Genomic DNA, 24209 nt, shown 5'->3' on the forward strand with positions numbered 1-24209 from the left:
TGAATTTGACAACTTTTTGGACGGTGTCCTGACAGTGAGCGACATCAGAACGACAGTAGAAGCTGTGTGCACATTGCTGGCAGTGATACCCGTCTCGTCTTGAAACTGTTTCGAATTTTGTTAGCTTTTTTACTGCGAACAGAAGAATCAATTTTTGCTACTCCAATAAAGTATATGATTGGACATGATGTTTACTGTTCTGCCTGCCATCTAGTTAATTACGTACAGGAATGAAGTGTGTTGACTCTGGCCAGACTGATGTTTGTCAACCTGTCGAAAAGGCCCAGTGCTACCGATTAATGAACAATCTAAAGACACTTTGGTTGGTAGAAAAAAATGCACCTTGTAAAGCAAGAAATACGAAATACGATTTACTAAAAACTAACTAGGAATGTAAAAAAAAACTCATTTGTCATAAGAGAGGGTTAGAAGTACAAAATATGGTTTACTAAAATAACGCCAACATAATCTAAAGAACTCGGGATTTATTAAAAGAACCAAGGAGGGTTCCAAATAAAACATGAAATAGGGTTCATAAAGAAAAACCAAGGAAGGAACCGTAAAGAACCTCGAAATAAGGTTCATTAAGAGCACGAAAGAGGGTTCTGGAAAGAACCCAAATGGGGTTCAATAAGAAGAACCAATAAAGGATACGAAAAGAACCCTGAAATAGGGTTTATTTAGAGCACCAGAAACGGTTCTGGAAAGAACCTGAAATAGGGTTCATTAAGAGCACCAGAAACGGTTCTAGAAAGAACCCGAAATGGGGTTCATCAAGAGCACCAAAAAGGGTTCGGGAAAGAACCCGAAATAGGGTTGATTAGGAAGAACCAAAAAAGGATCCTAGAAGAACCCCTAAATAGGGTTCGTTAAATAGAACCCAGAAGCGTTCTGAAAAGAACCAAAAATAGGGTTCATTAAGAAGAACCAATAAACGATCCGAAAAGAACCCCGAAATAGGGTTCATTAGAAAGAACCCTTTTTGTGGGTTCTTTTCTGCACCTTTAAGGGTGCCGCCCATTGGACAAGCGAAAGAACCCTAAAAGGTGCTAGTTGGCACGCTTTTTTCTTAGAGTGTACTGGTAACGCTTGACCACCGACACTGCTTGAAACAATAGAGAGTATTAGCTTACCGCCTACCGGGCGACCGGGGGGTTACCGCGACCGTCACTGCAGAACTGCGCATGCGCCAATTATGCCACGCTACTCGGTTTACCGCGTTTACCGTCAATGGCGACTGCCGGGCATCGGCTCCGACGGCCGGCGTAGACTAATCACTTACTGTTTTGGAATGGCGGGGGAGGCGTCTAGAAACAATCGTCGCACCATATAACATGGGAAAGGGCAAGTGAAGCGGCTCTGGTTGGCCTATAAAGGCTTTCGCCTACCCGAGGTCCATAGCAAAAATGCGGGCTTCCATGGCCGCCGGACAGGCCGGTTGAATAGATGAATGGTAACTGCTATGCCCCTTGTTTCGGGCGGCAACCTGAGCCACCTACCCGACATTAGAGACTGGTGCTGATGGCAATGGAGCTGCGAATGCAAACAAGCAGCGTACAGGATGATGCTGTTTGCTTGCATTCGTAAGAGAACGGTGGCCGAGTGGGCTAACGCACCACAGCTCGGAGCACGTGTAGCGAAAGCTCGCGCTGCAGAACTCAGAGCACTGGGTTCAAATCCCCGTCCCTGCCCGGTTCGATCTGGACGAGCATCGTACCGGCTGCGTTCGTATAACCATGACTAGAGCCACTCTATATGGCAGCTTAGCTGCCAGAGTAGCGACACGACGCAAAATTATCTAGATACACGGCGTCAGAAGCGCCTATAGTGATCTCCATTTTGGGCCTGGGAGGTTTCTACGGTAACCGTACTGCTAGCGACGCCGGGCGGCAACCTTTATCTAGTTGATATCTCCATTCGTTACTTGAAAAGTGGTAAAAGACCTAAAAGACGCTTTGCATGGCGGTACGGCACGGGCCTCTGGAGGAGCGGTGCCTGTTTCTTCTGTGAAATGAGACGATTTGCAGCGTGCACGGAGAAGGCGAGTGGTTTTCCGCGTCGCCGGGATGGCGGCGGCTTCGTGGGACGAACGTACCGTCCTTGTACTTGCGGACTTCGCTCCTATGAACAAAATCCGATTACGCCGGCCACGACAGGACGATTGCCTTGGGACATGACTGCTGCTCGACTGCCCCATAGTAAGAGAACGTATGCTTAGCACCATACTTCTTCAAGACCCAATCATTCATTCAAGATAAGATTATCTCACCGACTGGCGGGGAGCGACGTCGACAACGGTATCACCCTCGTTTTGGGCGATGAACAGTCGACGGGGTTAAACCAAGAAGGACAGCACGGTGGTCTACAGAGGATTGTTAACACCCTCAAAAGAGACGGACGCCGAATATATGGTGTTCTTGCCGACAGGCCAACTGGTAGTCCGGAAGTTTACCGGCATGCAAAATGTCAATATTTTTATCTGGTGTAGCACGCATACACCTGTTAAAGGGGCCATGAAATGATTCTGTAACTTCTTTTTTAGCCTTAATCCTAAACTCAAAAGAAAACAGTGCAATCACGCAATCGTGACATGCTAGGGCACCGGTGCGATGACCACAAGCTTCCACCGTGCTTTTTAAGCACACCATAGAACTTGTCATTCGCAAGTGCACTCATGTGGACTCATTGGCCATGAACACGAATTCAAATATTCATCGACGAATTGATTGTTGACGAGCGCATACGCCCGAGTGACGCAGTCTTCGTGTCAAATGCGTGAGCTGGGATCGGCTGTCGTCATTTTGGCTTTTGTAGGCATTGCAGAGAGGATATTTAGAACCATACACACATGATGATAGCATCATAGCACACGGACATTAATGGGTACAAAACGGGCCTAGCTACAGAAAATAAATATTACACTTTAAAAAATAATTCTCTGTAACTTGTTAATTACAAAGACGAACACACCTCTGAGCATATAAATTTAATAGTGTGTGTTGATGCACTCTTATAGAGCAGGTCATTTCATATACGTCATTTGAGCAAACGCCAGCTTGTCACTTGAAAAAAACAAAACAAAAAAACACTGCCATCAAATGAAAGCTATTGCAACGAAAGGACGTTTATCAAAGTCTTCAGAACTGTCAAATCGTAAAATCGCCGATTAGTACAAAAGGTTAAAGGTCGCAGGCGCTTCCTCGCTTAAAGTTGCTGTGATTATTCGGTGACCCAGTGCTAAAACAACTTCCCCTAGGCCCTACACGCGACGTATACCTTTCGTTTCGATTCTCAGAAATTCAAACATTCAAAAAAAGCTAGAAATTGCGAAAACGTTACCCTAAAGGCTATATCGTAAGATCGTTGAATAGTCCAAAACGTAAAGATCGCAGGAGCTTTCTCGCTAAAAGTTTGTGATTACGCGGTTACCTGGGCTGAAACAACTTCCCCAAGGTCCAACATGCGACGCGTAAAATTCGCATTGATTATCAGACATTCCAATGTTTAAACAAGGCTAGGAGTATGCGAAAATTGCATGCAAAATGTCTTATCGATCCTCGAACACATCCAGGAATACGAGCACCGCTACGGCGATATGACTGATGCTGTCGCACAGGTGGTAATATTCAGACCGATCTTCGACAGAAAAGGTATGAAGTCAGATTCTTTCAGATCTTCACGTTATACCTGCGTCAGAGAGCACGAAGAAGTCCGAAATCGTCGGCAAGCAGCGGCACATTACGACTACCGCGCACCGAACAAACTCGTATCCACCCGCTCTGGGCGCTGCCATTTTACCGGTGACATCACGGCTCTTGTGAGGTCACGTGACAAGTAGGCACTCGGTTGCTAAGGAAACCGAGCCAGCTCAGCTCGTTGCTATGGTGCCGCGTGTGACCAATCACGGTGAGAGGCGGCACAGGGAAAAGCGTGGCGCTACTCTGGCAGCTACGCTGCCATATCGAGTGGCTCTAACCATGACTGGTGGTGCACGTTAAAGACTCCAGGTTTTCGGTCGTAGCGCACTGGCCACACTGCCCATCTACAGCGAAGAAACAGTATCGCCAAATTCAGGCAGACTAACCTCGCTCTGTGTAAATATTCACACAACGACCAATTTCACTTTTTCTTTTGGCTTGCATTCGTTCCAATAAGCTTTCTATTCATTTGCGCGCTCCAATAAATTACCAGTTGCCACAAATCTCTTCAAGTAACCGCATGTTTTTTGTTTTGTTTTTTTATCATAGGGAACAAACAAATATATGAAAGAAAAGTAGAGGATCCAACATTACATTGCAATTTCTTAGCAAGCTAGCCAAGACTAGACTGCAGCGTCGTAGCGATCATGTCAATGGCGCGTAGTGAGAAGGTAGTATATGGCCCTGCGCCTGTTTTGAGAATGCGTTTCAGCGCGTCCGATGATATATGTCTTTTGCAAGAGGCCGTCAATGCAGCACCATTTTCCAACCGGGCGAAGTGGTGCGAGGTAGCCGCGAACGTAAGTTCGGCCACCGGCAAAGATTTCACACCGCGCGGCGTGATGGAACGACTAGACCTCCTGCTGACCTATTTCCTTCGGGAGGAAAGGCACAATCTCCGAAAGTAAGTCGATCCTCGAGGTGCTACGTAATAGAGTATTATCACTTGCTAATAAGTGTTGGCGCTCTTGACTCAGGTCCGGCACAGAGGAACAATACTCTGAGAAAGAGAGACTCCTGCAAGATGTCGCAGAGCTTGCGCGGGAGCAGGGATACAAGCCCAAAACGGTCCTCAGGAAAAGGACCTTGTGCGCTCCAAGGAAAGTCTCGGCGCAACCACGTGCTCCGGCGCGAGACTCCGCTAAGGCGGCGAGAGACGTCGCCGCTCTGGAAGGGTTCAATGCCGCGACCCCAAATGACGCCGCTGAAGGTGGGGAAGTTATCTGAAAAGTGGGCACGTGGTCCATGGTTTACTTCTGTCTACTTTATGAAGTACATTCCGCCAATTTATATACTCCTCAAATAAGATTTGAGTAAAACCCTAAATCATTATTGGCATTTCTATCCTTGCGTGTTTTAAACGAGGTATACAGCAGGGGGTATTGCTAGAAGCTAAATGTACAGCTAATAGGCTCAGCTGTCTACAACATTTTTTTCCTTATCGGTATTGCGGTGTCCAAGCCACCCCCATCTACATAAAGATTACGTCACGATGCGCAGCTGTATCATTGGTTTTGCTAAAGCTACTTTTTTTCACTTGAGTTATTACGAGTCTTTTGTTGTCTCCCTACAGAGATGTTAAAGAAATATAATAGACCTGGTAATCACATCGATCTCATTAGTTACTGCGCCATGGGCGATATGTTGTCCCATGTGCATTAATCATGTTTCTAAACCCAGGCGAGAACAGTTCGGGACTTGGTGCGACAGCATCTGCAGCAGACTTGCTGGAGCAGATATACAATGTGGCAGAACACCAGGATGCTGTAGAGGAGCCAGCAAATTTGAGCCAAAGCATGTCCAGCTCTCAATCCTCTCTCGACGAGCAAAGACCCAGCACACCTCATTTAGCCCCACCAAGAGGTTAGTAAGAATCATGCTTTATTGGCTGCGTGAGTAAATCCTCTGTACTAGGTTCAAATCGTTCCGATATAGCGATCTTTGAAGGAACCATAAAGCAATTTTGAAATTTGTTCGGAATGGTTGCACAAAGAAAATCTGACTAATATTTCTGTGCCACGTTCAGAAAAAGTCCTTCATTCAAAAAAATGTTTACTGTGAACTTATTGAAATCCTGCTTTCGGGGAAGCACTTTGGGGCTGATGATGAAACGAAACAGTCTTTACATCTCAATCGAGACACGGGACAGCACGCCTTTCGACTTGTAAAACACAAATGATTTTATTCCTGTTAAGTTTCGAGTTGCCGGGCCGCCGGAAGGGAAGAGAGGGACAGCAGGAAAGGGCAGTGTTGTGGGAAGGAGCTGGCCTCCACACACGGTCGAAGTTTTTAGGCCACTGTCTGTGTCGTTGACGTCGCCAACTCAGACGCTAGGAAAGCCGCTTTTCTCACCGACAACACAGGCGAAGGCGACGAAATCTTGTTACGTGCCTTCTTCAATGCTGTACGCTTCGATATTTTCCTGCGCATAACAATGCGCTTTGCTGGCTCCTCATCCAGAAACTGTGCAAATATTCCCATTTCATCAGGCTGCTGCATCTCCTGTGTACTGTCTGGTTTCTTTCTTTATTGCACTTTATTATGTAGAGGCAGGTGTTAACTTCTCCTATTATAATATTCTATGCGAGGGTTATAAGGAAAAAGGTAATTGATATATTGTGTTAAATATTGGAAACAACTCAATTTTTCAATTTCCTCATATCTCCGGCAACATTTATAATGAATTACCGTTGCTACATTCCGTATTAAAATTTTTTCTTGTTTATAATGGCAATGAACCATGTGAGCAATGCCCCTAAGTATCTGTATGCATGGTATCTGGTAGCAGTTGGCCTCTAGCTACTTAGAGAAGCCTTTCAACAGAATGTAGTGTGGTCTTTATAATTGTTTCTTGTTTTCTGCAGGAATGCAGAGACAAAATGCGGCCACACTAAGCTACTTACGCCTTCGTGGGAAGCGAGAATTGGACATCGAGAACAGGCGGCTCGCACTTGAGGAAAAAAGGCTTGCATTTGAAATGCAGAAACATGAAGACGAAATGCGTGAAAAGGAATGCAAAAGACTAGCCAAGGAAGAGGAGAAAAAAACGGCTGCGGCGCTCCAGGATGGCCAGCTCAAGCTCATTCAAACATTAATAGCAAAGCTGGATAAACAATAAAGCAACTAGAAAACCGTACTTATCTTTATCGCAAGGGAGACAAAGTGTCTGGTAATTACATCGACTCAGCCTTTTATTGAAACAATCTATACTACATATCGAAACAGAATGGCCAAAACCAGCAGGGGCGGATCAGGGTTTCTTTCCAAGAGGGGGTCAGGCCAGGGGGCGGAGGGAGAGAGCATGCTTACACACGGCCGAATATATGGCCCTAACTAAGACGTACGTGCTATCTCATTATGCCATTGTTCAATGTAATTGCAGGAGTGAAGATTGTGTTCGACTGCATTCAGCAAATCTCATTAAGAGTGACTTCCGGCTGCAAATTCAAAATTCTAGAGAGGGCAGGACATCCTGACTCCCCCGTGTGTCCGCCCTCTAGAGCCAGTAACAAAGCAATAAAACGGTAGAGGTGCTGAAGAGTTTGCGACAGTTAATCATGGCGACAGTTCCCCAAGATGGAAATATTTTAGAAGGATGCAGAAAAGAGGACATAATAGCTCTGCACCTTCTGAGGATGTTATTCTGTCCTTTCTGAATCCTTACAATATATATTGCAGTCTAGGGAACACTGATTGATTCATTATTTTATTAATTATCACCCTTAAATGTCCACGGGGTGCTTTACATAGGGGGAGGGGGCAAAACTCGCATGTAAATTGAAACAGAAACACACAAACTAGGATAGCAAACACAAAAAAAAAAGATTAGAACAAATTCAGAAAATGAAAGCAGCTCAAAGAGAACTTTCGATTTACATACGTAGAAACACAGCGTTACATGCCGCGCCAAATGGAAACAGCGGACCTGAAGTAGAATTGAAACTAGAAAGAAAGGAACACTTGGTGTCCTATGCTATACATTTACATGCAAGTGCATCTATATACACCAAACATAACATGAAGTTTACGAATCAAGGGAAAGGGGCACAAGGTAATCATCAAGGGCGGGTGCCTCGACCTCAAAGAAATTAGACACTTGACTGCCGTATAGGCATGTGTGACAATTTGACAGTAGGGTGGCAACCTTATACATGCGCCCAAGTCTTTGACGCGTCATTTTCTGGTTCTTGTGGAAATCCACAAAAGCAAAATCTACGGCCACCTTCCCAAACCCCCACTCGACCGCCTGGCGGACTGTACTCATCCTCTTGTTAAAGAGAGCTTCGTGCGGCAGCAGGCGGGAGCCTCCAAATGGCTTGAGAAGGAGAGGCCGCAGTGGGTACGCTGGGTCCCCGTAGATGACGTATCTTTCACCGTGGTTGATGGCTTGCAAGTTGTCATAAAGGGCGGTGTCTTTGAGGATACCTGAAATTGGTTATTTGCATACTTTTATTGGCACTGAACATCCAAGACCAAGGCCTCTCTTACATTTAGGAGCGACCTTAGGAGCTTCTTAAAAAAATGGAAAGTGAAACTCTTATTCTCTGATATCCCGTGGAATTGTTCTACTTCATCATTTGAGCTGTGTGAAACCATTCTTTTGTCATATACTGCTTTAGTTTCTTTAGGAATGGAGGACTACACCCATTCTCAAATTTGTGTTCGTTGAATGGAAAGCTGTACACTGCGGGACAGGGCCTGCGCTGTATTGCGACTCCCACCAAATAAATATGGTACAGCGATGTACCCCATCGGCCTGGTTCCTTGGATACAACGCTTATATCGTGTTCAAAGTAGGTTTCAGCCCTTCATGCCATGTAGCTGGATGCTTATGAGTAATACTGTGGACAATGCTTGCTATTTAGATATTTGTCTACTACTGCGCGAACGAACGAACAATGCTAAGGTAACCTAGAACTAGCTGCGCACACTCGCATAGGGTCGGTTGTTATTGTAACCTCGTGCAAAAAAAAATGTGCATGGAAAGCATCAACGAAAATCTGAGCACAAAGAAGACACTTGCCTGCGTTATGTCGTCGCCCATTAAAAGGGCCATCTAATTGGCAGATGATGCCGTTGGCAGACATCAGTGCTTCATATTTCTGCACGTGGTGCCGCTTGTGTCCGGAGAAATGCTCCTGTTGCCCCACCGACGGCCGGCAGATATGTCGGGCAGTGCCGTCGATGAAGCCCCAGCAGTTCTTTAACGGCGCACCTCTCGCATGCACCGCCTGCAAAACATCGCCCGGAAATTTAGGTTGACAGATGCACAGCGCAAACACCTGCAAAAGGCCGGCGTATTCTCACCTCGGAGAGCTTCTTGAGGCAGGGCACGTCAAGCCACTTGTGGTTCGTCAGGTCTGATAGCAGATGTCCAAACTGGTATTCTATATGCGCCATGACAGTGCTTACTACGCTCGAAATGACCGAGCTGTGCCGACCGAACGTTCTTTCTAAATCGCAAAGGCGATTGGGGTACGCCAGCCTTCGCAGGGTCATGCACAGCGCCTCGTACCCCGGAACCCTCCCTCGCTGGGCGCTTTTCACCTCGGCTGGAATTTTTAGAGCTGCCACCAGATCTTCTAAATCCATTTTTTCAAATCTAAAGCTCCTTTTGAACGTCCACTCGTCCATGTTCGGAACATCTACAAATCCGTGCTGCCCAATGTTGCGTCTGGGGACAGGCTCTGATTGAACAGAATATATCGCTTCAATCTCCGGCCACGTTAGCTCATTTAACAGTAAATTGTCGCCCAACACGCTGTAGCGCGCCATCACACCCGTGGAAGGAGCCGATGATCCGAACCGAGGCTGCCGCAGGTTACCTTCGACAGCACCACGTTGCACCACGGGCAAGGTGAGCACACGAGACGGCGTCGGCTAGCCCTCGACGGATGCGTTTGGCTTAAGGCGCGACCAGTATCCAACAGCTTAGCTGACAAATTAAGCTACTTGGTCGTATACCAAGGAAGTACCACTATAACTACTCGTAATGAGGAAAATATTTTTTAAAAGTGGCTTTTTATGCGGCATTTGTCCAAATAAATGTACCGCTTTAAAAACGAACCACGCCGGTATTCACTATCATCATCATGACTTTTTCCAGCCGTTGGAGAAAGAAGAAACTTCCATAGGCGCGGTCAGGCGCGGTTACGGTATGCTAAAACGTTCTTTACCCGCTACGCTCTCGGTCCGGTACCGGCTCGATGGTCGCGGTCGCGGTAACCCCGGCGGTCGCCCGGTACGCGGTAAGCTAAAACTCTCTAATATATGTGCAAGTCGCGACGCTACCATAGACAATCAAAGGAACTTAATTACGAATGCTGGCAGTAAAGATTACCAATGTGAATTTGTATATTGTTTGCGCGCGCATTTTGTTTATGCGTTGGCATTAGTGCCCTGGTACATCCGCTGACCTTGGACGTCGTTGGAGCACACGTTTATAGAGTCTTCAGCGTCATCACGGGATGGCCCAACAGCCCTGGGCCGGTTTGCTCATCTTGCGGCTGCGGTCGCGGCTGCGGCCAGGAGGGATTTTTACGTCACGTGACCAGCTCCATGGGGACAAGGAAGTACCTAGCGTCCCTGCCTTATGGCGGAGTGATCCGCATCGCTCCAAGCACAAAAGCCTAATTTCGCTCGCAGAAACTGATTGCAGGGACTTTCATCTGGAATCTAATTGTCCGCCCCTTTATACTGTAGGAGAGGCAGGTAAAGTTACGGCCAGGGAGGGTAAATAGGAGCCAAAATAAAGAAGAAACCAGAGGAGATAAAAGCGGTAGCAGTATATTTATTTGCCGGCGCCGGCGCCTCGCCCCTGCTGCTATGGTCGAGAGGTTTAAAGGCGCCCTGCAAGCACTTTTTTACTGGCTTTTAATTTGCACCGAACCTGAGCGCACTGACCGTAGTAACTTAGTGAAACTTTTCTTTTCTCGAAATTCACTTTATTTTAAAAATTATAGGCAAATTAAAATTACAAAAACAAGCAACAAATAACGTCCCTCATGACGTCCTTGGTTGCTTGAGTGGCCGTGAACTAGACGAGGGATAGTGGGCTCACCGCGAGCGCTCACGGCTGTAGCACTCCGTATCGACGGCGCGAGAGGGCGCCACTAATGCATGTTCTGAATAGGCTGTATGCAGCGGGCAGCCAGAGCGGCTCTCATTGCATTTGCTGCGCGATTAAACACTAATCTTGGCATGACACTTCATCGGCCACAAACGACAGCAGACACGGCGTAAAGATCAGTTCAGAATGGGAGCCAGTTTGCGCTGCCATACCGCGAAACGGCCAAACCGCAAGACAACGCTTCTCGCCGAAGGCCTTCGGAACGCTCGGAGAGCGGTCGGATCCTCCTGTTCATACGACCGCAGCGCCGCCGCGTACATCCGGGACCTTTCCGTGTCGGCGCCTGATCCCACTACTCCTTTCTAGTATGCGCCGCCTTTTCCACCGCTTGGTGGCGGGTATGTCGACGAGTCATTTCTTGTTTCCGAACTTTATAAACTGCATTCGTTTCTTTTCTGAACTAAAATACCGAATAAAAACTGCTTTTATAAATAATTGAAACGGTTCGCGCGACTTATATTTTGCATTTCGACTAAAGAGGAGTTTTTAGCGGCTCTGACCAGTAGTAAGCCCAGGACCAAAGACGTCACATTTTGCGCGCTTTCGGTACCGCGGGTCGCCCTCGTAGGTGGAGGAGGTTTCCGCGTCGTCCGGTTAAAATATGACGCACTGATATTTAGTTACTCTCTCCGTGCCCGCTGGCTTGCCCGAACCCCAAGAGACGTGGAAACCGCAAAAAAGGTAGACGCTTAAATATGATTGCAGGGCCCCTTTAAGCGCCGGTACTTGTCGCGGCGTGAAAGTTCCGGGTTCAAATCGCGCTAGAGACTTCTTTTTTTTTTTCTTTTTTTTTTTTGTATTTTGTGAGCGTCTTACTTTTTAGCTGTGATCCTTTTTATAAAATCATCCACTTGCACTACTGCGCCTTACACGGTTTTTTCTGTTAGCCCCGCCTGTTCAATCGAAACATCGGGAAGAAAAAAAAAAAAAAAGATGAACGCAAGTTAACGCGCTAATACAATCATTTCATTCCATGTGTTGATCCAAAGTCATTTTAGGAGTTTGCATTAGAGTGAGGGACCTAAAATGACTTTGGATCATAAATGGAATTAATTATAATGAATTCAATTTGTTGTTCCAAAGTCATTTTAGGTGTTTGCATTAGAGAGAGGGTTTGCGATGTCGACGCGTGATTCATATTTGCATTCGGTCGTGATCGTCCCCTAATCTAACTAAAATTCAACAAGTAATGTGTTAATATTACAAAACGATTGCCACAACAAAATGTAACGAGTGTAAATATACTTTTTATCACATTCCACGCAAGTAAAAGTATGATCGCTTTTATTTCGGTTTTACTACTTTCTCAGACGTTTGACTTGCTGCCTTGCCTGTAGGATTTCGCTCAATCAGTGTAGCCACAGTTGCTAGTCTTTTCTTTTTCTTTTTTTTTTTTTGCTTTTTGCTTTTTTTTTTTAATTGTCACAACTGCAGTTTTTATTAGTTCTAAATAGGCGTCTCTCGTTATTGAAAGGAATCGTAGCAAGAGCGTTGTATATTTAAAAACACATAAAACTAGTTGCTGGGGAAAGGATGCTTGTTTCGGCTCCGTTAGTGTGAAAGCCATAGCGATGCTGTTATCTTGGTTTCCTTTTAATTAACATTATGAAATGGTTGTATTAGCGCGTTAATTGCGTTGATCCTTTTTTTTTTCTTCCCGGTGTTTCGATTGGACAGGTGGGACTAACAGTAACAACCGTGTAAGGCGCAGTAGTGCAAGTGGATGATTTCCTAAAAAGGATCACAGTTAAAAAGTAAGACACGCGCAAAATACAAAAAAAAGGAAAAAAAAGAAGTCCCTAGTGCGATTTGAACCCGGAACTTTCACGCCGCGACGACAAGTACCGGCGGTTTAACCTCTTGACCATAGCAGAACTTTTTTTTCTCTTTATTGCATGGTAGTTACAGCCACATTCATGTCATTCTAACAGCACTGCACAGCTCTTTTGCACAGCGTATTAAAAATCACGCATTTCGAGGAGTGATTTTAAGATACTAGTCCACTCCGGTTCAGGTTCACAGTTCAAATACACACTCTGTACTTGTTTTACAAGGTTGAAGAAATATATCCACACTTCTTTTGCGTCGAGGTCAGCATGTCGAACAGCCATACGTGATCTCCAAATGCTGCACAAAGCTAACATAATCATGTCATAAGGAACTTCATTATCATTATCCACACTAAGGAAACGTATCCCTGTTGGGGTTACAGGTAATTCTTTCTTTAAAGTGCGTTGGAGGACATCCCAGAAAAATACCGCGTCCCAACAAAAAATAAACACATGTTCAATAGTCTCAGGTTTTTTACATAGAAGGCAATTTACCGACCATGGCACATAGATCCCTCTTTCTTTAAGCCAAACCTTAACTGGCACGGTATTCGTGTGTAATTTAGAAAAGAAAGTCTTAACAGCCGCGGGAACACACATCCTTTTTACACGTCTAAGCACATCGTGGCCATGTTCGGACACACCTCGATACAAGGGCATGGGGAAAACACTCACAACTAAATCGCGATAGAGCGCTTTTTTACTGACATCACAAAGGTAATTCAAAGAAAAACGTGCTGTCATAAACCCCATCGTGTCAACAACTTCTTTCAAAAAACCAGTGATTCTTGTTGGCTCGCCGCCATGAGAAGAAACAAGAAAAGATGGCAAATGTGGTGACACTTTTGTTTGGATCAGTGTGCGAATGAACGGGTGCTCTTGGTCTCTCAAAAAAAAAGAAGCGTGACACAAGCTGCTTGACAAAAAGGTGGGAAAGCCCCACGCCACCGTTACAAACTCGATGAAAAAGATTGTCTCGTCTCATCGGCTCATACTTCGAGTTCCAAATAAACGTGGCGAAAATTCGATGAAATTTTTGAACATTAGTTCGCGCACAATGGATGACCTGAAGAACATACCAGAGCTTCGCAATCAGAAAAACGTTACAAACAGTCGCTCGGGCAAAAATGGACAGCTCGCGTTGCTTCCAACGAGAAGCACGCCTGTCCAGGTCGATAGCAACACCCGACCAGTACGTTTGGCTATTCCGGAAACTTTGCGATGGCACCCCGAGGTACTTCCATCGTAAACCGGAGACACGGAAAAATAAAAAAACGGACAAAACAACAACAAGTCTATTGAGACTTGTTGTTGTTTTGTCCGTTTTTTTATTTTTCCGTGTCTCCGGTTTACGATTGAAGTTCTTCACCAGCTCGCCTGTGCTTTTACCCTTACCCCGAGGTACTTGCACGGCACTGTGTCCCAGCATACACCTTCGAATTCTGAGGGTGTAGTGGCCCAAGCACCATGCCAGAAACCACGGCACTTTTCCCAGTTTATAACAGCACCAGTAGCGTGGCAAAACCTTTTAGCCAAGGTTATGACTTCGGTAACGCTTTCTTTGTCCCTACAAAAAACAGCAATGTCATCGGCGTAACTCATTATTTTTACTTCTGCATTATAAAATTGGAAACCTCGGACTCGTTGACTATTTTTTACGCTTAAACAGAAAAGCTCTAAATACAAATCAAACAAAAGGGGAGACATAGGGCAACCTTGTCGTACCGACTCTCGTACGTTAATAACAGAACTGAGCTCTTTGTTCACTATAAGCCTTGTTGTACAGTCCTTATAGGCCATCTTTACACCTTTTAGGATGGCGTCACCAACATTGACATGACTCAAAACATCAAAGAGTACATCATGGCTAACACGGTCGAATGCCTTATCTAGATCTATCTGTAGCACTGCAACATGTGTGGTGCTGTCACTGCAGGCGTCCAGGACGCTACGAGCCACATGCACATTTGTCAAGATAGTCCTCCCCTGTATCCCACACGTTTAATGCTCGCTTATTATCTCACATGCGACACCTTGAAAGCGACGGGCCAGAATTTTCGCGAAGATCTTGTAATCGGTATTGCATAGCGTTATTGGGCGATAACCGGTGACGCTCCGCAGTTTCACGGGGTCATCAGATTTCGGTATCAGGACAGTGTAGGCACGAGAAAACGAAAAGGGCAAACATTCTCTTTCATAGGCAGTATGAATGACGTTCAAAAAAAACACTAGCTATTAGGCTCTTAAAGTTCTTGTAAAATTCTGCGCCCAATCTATCCTGTCCCGGCGTCTTAGAGTTCGGCAGGTCGTCGATTGCGCGCTCCACTTCTTGGATCGTAATTTCTTGCTCAAGCTCTTCGCGTTCATCATTCGATAGCCTTGGCAGTTTTTCTAAAAGCTGGGCATAAATGTCCCTATTACACCCTTGCGCTTTGTTAGCAAAAAGCTGTGCGTAATGCTCGAGGAAGGCCTGTGCTATTTTCTCGGGATCCGTAGTAATCATTTGCTTGAATTCAATTTCGGTTATTTCGTTCCGAAGTGCGTAACGCTTCTCGTCTGCCAAGGCACGCTTAGTGGGCTGCTCGCCCATTGTGTATTTTTCTGCACGGGCGCGCACTACTGCACCACGATAGCGCTCGCGGTGGAGCTGATCTAATTTTTCTCTGACATACTCCACGTCTTTTACCCCATTACCGGGTCTTTCGCACTCTGCTTTACATAGCTCTATCAAGTCCTTATTTAAACTGCGTTCCTCACAACGGGCGTTGTACGAAAGAATTGACGACCTCTCAATGGCGATTGCCTTAATTTCTTGTTTTGCCAGTTCCCATTTCTCGAAAATGTCCCCTCCCGGCTCTTTAAAAGCATCTTTCAAAAACTGTTCTGCGTTTTTTAGAAAGACGTTGTCTTTCAGAAGCTTTATGTTTAGTTTCCATAGGTTCCAATTAAACTTCCTCTTTTCAGGTGCTCTGTCGCCTATCGTCGCGATAACCAGACTGTGGTCTGAGAAAAAGACTGGAGTGACACGGTACTTTCCTAAATGTTCTGCTAGAGGGGCAGAAACATACACCCTGTCCAAACGCGCACTGGACGACGCTTGAAAATGGGTAAAGCGCATTTCCTTCTTCGCGTTTTTTACAGTGCCCACATCAATCAGGTCATAATCCTCCAACATTTCGCCCAAAAGTAGTTCACTCTTATCAGCGTTCCGTCTTATTGGCGATCTATCCAACTGTCGCACAACACAATTAAAGTCACCCACAAGGACTAGAGCTCTATCGCAATCAAGATACCGACGTAAATCGCCAAAAAATAAAACGCGGTCAGTGGTCACATTTGGGGCATAAATGCAAATAAGCCTGAATTGATTTGACGTTAGCACAAAATCACACATAATGAAACGTCCTTCAGTGTCCGTAGTAACGCATAACTGCGACAACGGTACCGACTTCTTCAGTAGCAGGAAGCACCCTGCCGAATGACCAACTGCATGCGTCACACAGATTTCGTAGTTAGGCATGAAAGGTCTGACTGCTTCCTCTACCTGTTCAGCCTCAGCCAATTTAGTTTCTTGCAACGCCAAGAAATCGGGTTGCTCTTTCGACAATAATCGCTGTATTTGGTTCTGCTTTTTCCTAGTGCATAAACCACGAACATTCAGCGTTGCAACTGTAATGGCTGGTTGGGACTCACAAATCATGCGCTGTGCTTCGGTGCAGACACTAAAAACCTAAGCAGTCAGGGTCGAAGTTGCCTTGATGCAGCAATCTTGAACACCAGGGAACCAGGCAAAGAACGCCTTACTTGCTTTCCCTGCGCCGACGTTCCTCTTTAGGATCGTTGGGCGCGGGCTGGTAACGCCCCTTCTTCGTGCGTTCCATCAAGGGGTGTAGTTGGCGTGCTCCGTTTCTTGCTGCCGCATCGTCATCGAAGGCCCGCTTAGTTAACTCGCTGGTGTCGTCCATATCTGAAGGTCCGTTGGTGCTTGCGTCGTTCGATTCCTTGTCTGCTCCGGCATCAGAGGGTTTCACGTCAGAACCGCTGGAAGGTGCGCCTTCCGGTTGACCTCCGTTCTCTCTGGCTGCCTCCAAGGAGCTGTTTCCTTCACTCTTGCGTTCTTTGGCAGGGGTTGAAACTTCTGGCGCCAAGCCCTGGATAGTACGCTCCGCTTCCTCGGCATCCATGGCGTGGTCATTGGTCTCGGCCGTCCCGGCCCCGCTGGCCACCCTGGCGTACGACCTGACACACTCGGTGCCATAATGCCCGAAGCGAAAACACTCCGAGCACTTCGGCGCCCTGCATTCTCGTCGAATATGACCTGTGCGCTTACAGCGTAAGCACAAGGGCGCCCGACCAGGGATCACAACAAGTACGTTACCACCTTGGATCCGAAGCTGGTGTGGCATGGTATCGGCCGTGCCGCCTTCGTTCAGTGTCATCCGCGCACACCTGGTCGTTGATTCGATCCCTTGGAAGCCTTCAACATTCCACTTCTCCCGGCTCACTTCCAGAACCTTGCCATACGGCTCCAATTCCTTACGCACAACGTCGTCCGGCACATCATACGGGATCCAGTGGAGACGAAGCCGTAACTCCGTGATGCTGGGATCCACGACGAGGCACCGAAGACCCTTCACCTGCAGTTCTTTGGCGTCCACGAGTCGTCTCTTTGCTTGTGCCGTTCGGAGGGTAGCCATACAAACATGATTCATTTGGTACGCACCGAGTGCTGCGATGTCGCCGAGTACGCCGCACCTGGCCATCTCTTGTCGAAAATCCTGGATACGGTAGGGGCGCCCTTTCAAATCGCAATGCAGAAGCACCGATGTTTCACTCGTAATTCCTGTAGGCATCTGTGGTAAAACAATCTCATAGTCATCGTTCGTCGATTCACCGGAGTGATTAGAACCGCGGCCAGCAAGGGCCGTTGCAGACGCTTCCACGGAGCTCATGTTTCGAACGTCTTGCACGTTCGGCACGCGCGCTCGCCTCTCGACCATAGCAGAACGCGCGAGGCGCCGGCGGAGGTAGATAAATGTGCTGCTACCGCTTTTATCTCGTGTGGTTTTTTCTTTATTTTGGTTCCTATTTACCCTCCCTGGCCGTAACTTTACCTGCCGCTCCTACAGTATAACGGGGCGGTCAATTGGACTCCAGTTGAAAGTCCCTGCAATCAGTTCCTGCGAGCGACATTAGGCTTTTGTGCTTGAAGCGATGCGGATCTCTCCGCCATTAGGCAGGGACGCTAGGTACTTCCTTGTCCCCATGGAGCTGGTCACGTGACGTAAAAATCTCTCTTGGCCGCGGCCGCAGCCGCAGCCGCAAGATGAGCGAACCGGCCCTGGACACCGAAGATTGTCGGCGGGTGGGGGACGGCGGATGTTTCACTACGGCGCGTGACCCCCCCCCCCCCCCCCTCTCCCCCCCCGATCGGTCCTCCTTCGAGAGCTGGAAGGAGGGCGCGTTCTTGGTTACCTGCGCAGCTTGAACTGGCTCTCCAGCTACAGCCTAAGCCGGTGTCTTTGGTTGGCTGAAGGCTACCTGGTCGAAGCGGAGGAATGAGTCCTGCAACTCATCCAACGAAGCAAAGAGTCTGTCGAAGTAGTGTTTTCGTGCTTTGTCAGAGAGTGTTGCCAGGATAACCCTGCATTTCTCCACCTCCGTTTCGGGGTAGCTGCATTCGTCGATGAGGTCCAGATTGCGGAAGGCGAAATCCGTGCAGGACTCTCCAGAACGCTGACTTGCGCCGAATATCTTTCGTTTTGTTACAATAACTTCGTCGCCCAGGTTGTAATGACGACGGAAAGCGCTCTTCATTTGCTCCCACGTCGTTACCTTGGCTGTCTTCAGGTGGTAGCTTGAATACAATCAATGGGATGGCCTCACTTGGTGCGACTTTAGATGCCTGGAACCAGAAATTCATCTGGTGAAACCAGGCGTTGATATTCTTGCCTACCTGAGGAACCGAGCTGACAACCCGTTGGTCAGCGCTTTTGTTGGCCGGTCTGATGTGACTGCAGTGTCTGCAGCCGACTCAACTTGAACAGGAGCTTTCTTTTAAAAAGTTGGGGCTCCAATCCACGCTGTGAAGGCGGTTGGTCAACAGAGCTGCGGTATTACCTGCAACGATTGCCTACTGCACTATACGAAATGCCGCCGCCGGTCGCAGCACGCCGCCTCTGGTCGTATTGCCGTTTCTTTTCCCTTTGCCGGTCCTAGTATTCACGCTGTTTCTCAGAGGTCCTAACTATGCGTGGCCTATTCATCGCGGTGCTGCAACAACAATGTAATCTGTTGCTATACTCCATTTCATCTTACGTTTAAGCGCAGCGGGTGTTACGAGCCATCGGAGCCGATCGGAGGCCGTGTGAGTGTCACGTGACCTCAGAGAGGGGGCACAGCGACGCGCGGAAAGCGTATCACGGGCCACGTCCACAGAACGGGATTGGCTAATTGATAGCTCGTAGCTATCGCTGCGTCCGGATGTAAGGTAAAATGCGGTATAGGCGGGTTCTTCTTTTATGTATGAAAGGCTAGTGACGTCACTCCCCACGTTGCAAGCTGCCGCCACCGCGGCTGCTTGGGCAACGGTAATCTTCACCGGGAACGTATGCGGTGAGCGCTACGTGCTTCGCATTGTTTTCCGGAGCTCCTTATCATTCATTATATGGTTAGGATGCTTGTTTGTGCTTGTTCTTTATAAAAACGAATGTTGCGCTGTATGTTGTATGCGTGGTGTTTGTACTTTTCGCTTCAATCTTCTCAACTCTTTTTTTCCGTGAGGACGCCGACACGAAAACAGACGCGGGGAGAAGGAACGTGCTTCGCATTGTTCGCAAGCGCCGTTATCAACCATTATGTGGTTTGCACTTCACACGAGGGTTTTGAATGACGTCGACCCCTTTCGAAGCAGCTGCAAACCTAATCTTTACCGGAACGCGTGGGAGGGTGTTCCTATTGTTACACGCGCCTTATCACCCATCATGTGGTTCTGATGCTTGTTTTGTGGTTTTCTTTATTAAAACAGATACTGCAGCTCTATGCTGTATGCCTGATTTCAAAGGAGATATGCTGTTTTGCCTTCAATTGTTCGCCGGGAGTTTTTTTGCTTACAACGCCAACCACACTAAAATTTCCTTGGCTGGTAGAGGTATACAGTTTCGCCGTAAAAATTCATTGGGCCTTCTTTTTTTTCGGTTCGCTTTTGGGAACGTCCTCGATAGAGATGTGCTGCATAACGATACTGCCGACGAAGTGCTCCCCATCTTGGCCTCGTGCTGATCAAAACGATTCACGCCAGGCTCCAGCAGTCCGCAGATTAAATTTTCTGTTGCCTGTAGCTGTCCGTTGGCGGCGCCGTTGAAAGGGCGCGATACGTCCTCCAGCCGGTAGATCGGTTGTGCAGAGGTCGCGTTCTTGAGCTCTGTTAGCTGTAGGCGTAGCTGCTCCTCCTCGGCTTTCAGAATCTCCGTGTCGCTTACTACTGATTGGTATGCGGCGTCCTTGGTGTCTTCATCAAGCTTTCGGAAAGCTTCGATGGAACGTTCTGCCATCTTGGAGTTACCTTGAAACCTTGGCCGTCCAGGCGACACTGGTTGGTGGAGACCTGGTCGAAGTGAGCGCCGCCCCCACATATAGGTTGTTAACGTGAATTTCCTGAAGACCCGGGGCCCTGTTTGGGCGCCATATGTGACGATTGGCTGTGGTCGTCAAGAGAAATGAGTTCCGGGCTGATTAAACACCCGTCAACCTCCGAGCACCCATGCAGAACCTTATCTTTTTTATTCCTTCCCCCAGCGCTCGCAGTAGCCGCACAAGAGTGTCGTCTTTTGTGGCTCGTCACACTTTCTATCTCCTTTTTTATATTTTGTTTGTTACCTTTGTCTGTACGTGGTCTGTACCATCTCCTTATTCATCTTCTTTCACAGCGTAGCAAGCCGGCACAAAGCGCTGGCTGACCTCGTTGTTTTCTTTTCAATAAATGCTTATGCTCTCTCCATCTCCCAATAGGAGCTGCCCAAGCCCCCATTGCCCACGTGGAGCCCACGTGGGCAATGGGGGCCCGGGCAGCTTCTACAAAACCCACGCTGGTCCCACGTGGGCGAAGCGTGGGCATATGAGCTGCCCTGCAGTGCCGCGGTGGGTCCCACCTCGAATATGCAAGGAAAGATGTGGGCAGAGCGTGGGTATGCCCAACTTGAGCTGCTCATGCAATACCGCCGTGGGTCTCACTTTGGCTACGGGAGGGTATGCCCAATATAGGCTGCCCGTGCGATACCACCGTGGATCCCGCTTCGGCTATCCGAGGGCAGACTTAGCGCAAATGTGGGCTTCAGGGGGGGGGGGGGGGGGCAAAGCATGGACATGCCAAATTTGGGATGCCGATGCAATACCTCCGTGGGTCCTACCTCGGCCGTGCGGGGGCCAAGTTGCGATGATGTGGGCTCCACGGCGGCAGAGCGTGGGCCACATCATCGCGTTTTACTTAGGCTGTCCATGTAAAACCGCCGTGGGACCCACGGGGTTTCTTGGTTTCTAAAGTATGGTTTCTAAGTAAAAGTCATTATACCCCGATACAACGCCTGGCTTTTGGCGAGGCTGGAGTTCAATCGACAATGTAATGGATCTAGTTACTCACGTTGAGGATCAGAAACCTTTCGGCAAAATAGCAATAGCCCTGTTCCTTGATGTTCGGGGAGCATCCGACAACGTAACTCATTTAGAAGTTCTTCATGGACTTAAAACAATTGGTATTAGGGGTCGCCTTTATCACTGGCTAGCTAATTACCTCCATACATTGGCGTACCAACCGGGGGGGGCAAGGGGGGCGGTTGCCCCCCAGTTCTCACAGTGGAAGGCAAGGCATGTGTTTTGCTTAGAGGCTTAACTCACAACTCAATATTTCATCCGGAATAAAAGAAGAAAGAATATGACACATAACAAACGGGCACGTGCTCATGGCACGATAAAGGCCTGTTCACACATACAGCGGAGCGCTAAGTTAGCGCTACGTGAGCGCTCGAAGAAGCGCTCATGTGGCGCTTCCTAGCGCGTGACTTCGTTCTAATATAGCGCGTTATTAGCGCTCCAGTAGCGCCTTGGTAGCGTTTCAGTAGCGCTTGTTGTGCTTCTTGTACCGCGGTGCTGAGGATTAGCGCGTGCGCTGCGGTTCCGGTTCCTAGGGTTGGGTATGCATCAGCAGCACCATGGCGGGCATGTGGGATGCTGAAATAGAAATGCGACAAATGCTCTTAGATATGCGATGAGTGCATATGTGTGTGGACGGCTTAACGCCCAGAAGAGCCCTCTGGGTGCGCGAAATCTTTCGCCACCGAGATACCGGCGGGTACCCGGCGAACCTGGGCGAACCTTGTTCCAGAGGGACCGAGACACAGAGCTCTTTCGAAGGCGATTATTTTTAACTGCGTGTCTTTGAAACCAGGGTCACGCATATCGAATAGAAAGCGATGAGGTCGTACCCAATCAATTAGTCGTTCAGAGTCCATGACTCAGGATCGCCTGCCCGACCCTTTGCTTGGAGAGCGGCTTTTTTACTTCGCCTTCTTTCAGTGCCAAAGGAAAAAAAGAAAAACAACAACAACAAAGGAATCGCCGTGCACGCGCTATTCCGCAGCAGCAAGCACGACACAAGGAGCTTGAGAGCGCCAACAAGGCGCTTCTGAAGCGCTAACAGAGCGCTTCTGTAGCGCTAACAGAGCGCTGCTCAAGCGCTGAACGAGCGCTACATCACGCTCTAGGAAGCAGTACATGAGCGCTCCTTCGAGCGCTCACGTAGCGCTAACTTAGCGCTCCGCTTTATGTGTGAACAGGCCTTTACTCTAGGGCGCGGGCGACAGCGTCAGCGCACCGAAGCGTTTAAAAACAAAACTTCCTTTCCAGATAGTGTAACAGAAGGATGGATGAAAAAGAAGTTTTGTTTTTAAACGCTTCGGTGCGGTAGCTGAAGCCATATCGCCCCGCGTCCTAGAGTTCCCGTGCCATGAGCACGTGCCTGCTGGTTATCCGTGGTTATGTGTCATCTTCATTTCTTCTTCTGTTCCGGATCAAATATTAAGTTGTGAGTTCAGCGTGTATCCTGTCTCCTGTATTCTTCTAGTTTCCTCATGTTGGTCACGGACTTTGACCATGTATAATACTTAACAACTAGCCTAGCTCAACACCCTTCTACAAGTTGTCTACATTTACTGACCTTGATCGGTTTATATGTATTGCAACGTGGAGAACTTCGACAGGTGCCCTTCTTCGCCTGTACAGTAGCTTATTCGTTGGCATTCTTCGATACTGCCTCCTGTAATGCGTGGCCTCAGACCTAGCAACATGCATAACCTTCAATCAGTAAAAGCACAGGCACAAATACACTTGTTACACGGGCACACTTAACTGCAATTGCGTTAGGCCACAGTCAGCGCACAATACTTGTGGACAACATTCTGCGGCTATGCAGACAAAGCTATGGGCGAACGTTCGCTTCAGCATCTGGAGCACCCATCAAAGCAGTGCGCGCGTGCTCTTCACTTCGTCTGAAATAACTGTCCGAAAGTATAGTGCGGTAACTGTGGTGCCGCGTAACAGCAGTTAAAAGTCAGTTAACCGCGGTTAAAGGCGCCCGTGTAACAGGGGTATTAGAGTTTGTCTAGGCGTTCCTAAATGTACATGCACCCTAAATACTATACCGGAGTCCCACGAGCCTTCCATAGCAGCTCTTCGTACGAAAGAGACCTTTCGAAATCACTTCCGGCATCTTACACGGCATCACGTCCATCACCTTGCAAATATCCCGGAGCGGTGCTTCAACAGCCGTATTGTGCAAGAGATCTTTGATCAAACACACATTTTACCGACATTTTGTCAACGTCACAATCTACTCGCTACAGCTCCATGGCCATTACCTCCTATCAAAATATACAATACTATTCTGGGATTTACCAAGAAATCGATGCTAGCCAATGTCGTTATTCGACAGATATCATTGTGTAACATACATTTTCAACACTGCTCTTTATGTCAAATATACACTGATGCGTGCACAACATACAACCATTCATTTATTGGTATAGAGTTCACGCGCATTCCATAAAAGTTGGTTACAACCTCTTTCACAGGATGGCGTCGACAGCTGCCGAGCTGGTAGCTATTTGTGAGGCCCTAAGATACATCCTCATGATACCTGCTTGTTCTTGGACAATTACCACGGACTCTAAAACAAAACATCCCTTTAATCCCTTCAGCCCCTATGCAAGAAAATCCGAAATGGTCAACTATTATTGGACATTCTTAACTACATTGGAATGGAGTTTGTGCAGGTCATTCATTATGCATCCAGTGGGTCCCCAGTCATTGCGGCGTTCCAGGCAACGAAATGACTGACGCTGTGGCAACAAATGCTCAAAATTTCATTCACGAGATCTAAGCCCCATTTACTAGATCAGACACAAAAAGAAGAATAAACAAACTGTTGAAGACTACAGCCACACGCCTTTGGGATGACGCCACTCATCAATGCACACACGAGCTACCGACCATCACATAACG

The 24209-nt window shown here is 47.6% G+C and overlaps 1 protein-coding gene across 1 annotated transcript; it reads right to left on the bottom strand.

Moving 5' to 3' along the window:
* Positions 1–7722: 7722 nt before the first annotated feature.
* On the bottom strand, positions 7723–9573 carry LOC121047535 (protein ALP1-like). Its single transcript, XM_040502848.2, has 3 exons — positions 9006–9573; positions 8722–8929; positions 7723–8123 (listed from the first exon to the last, which is right to left on the bottom strand). The coding sequence occupies exons 1-3, from the start codon at positions 9471–9473 to the stop codon at positions 7723–7725; spliced, it is 1077 nt and encodes a 358-aa protein (XP_040358782.1). The 5' UTR covers positions 9474–9573.
* Between the last annotated feature and the right edge of the window lie 14636 nt (positions 9574–24209).

This window comes from Ixodes scapularis, unplaced genomic scaffold (genome assembly GCF_016920785.2).
Source record: "Ixodes scapularis isolate PalLabHiFi unplaced genomic scaffold, ASM1692078v2 PGA_scaffold2__306_contigs__length_199485367, whole genome shotgun sequence".
Classification (NCBI taxonomy): Eukaryota; Metazoa; Arthropoda; class Arachnida; order Ixodida; family Ixodidae; genus Ixodes; species Ixodes scapularis.

What these genes read in the sequence shown, in the direction of transcription:
- LOC121047535 (XM_040502848.2), bottom strand. Translation starts at nt 9,473, where the DNA reads ATGGCGCGCTACAGCGTGTTGGGCGACAATTTACTGTTAAATGAGCTA. An exon ending in GCCTCAAGAAGCTCTCCGAG is followed by an intron (nt 8,930 to 9,005) that starts GTGAGAATACGC and finishes GATGTTTTGCAG; the next exon opens with GCGGTGCATGCGAGAGGTGC. An exon ending in TGGGCGACGACATAACGCAG is followed by an intron (nt 8,124 to 8,721) that starts GCAAGTGTCTTC and finishes AACCAATTTCAG; the next exon opens with GTATCCTCAAAGACACCGCC.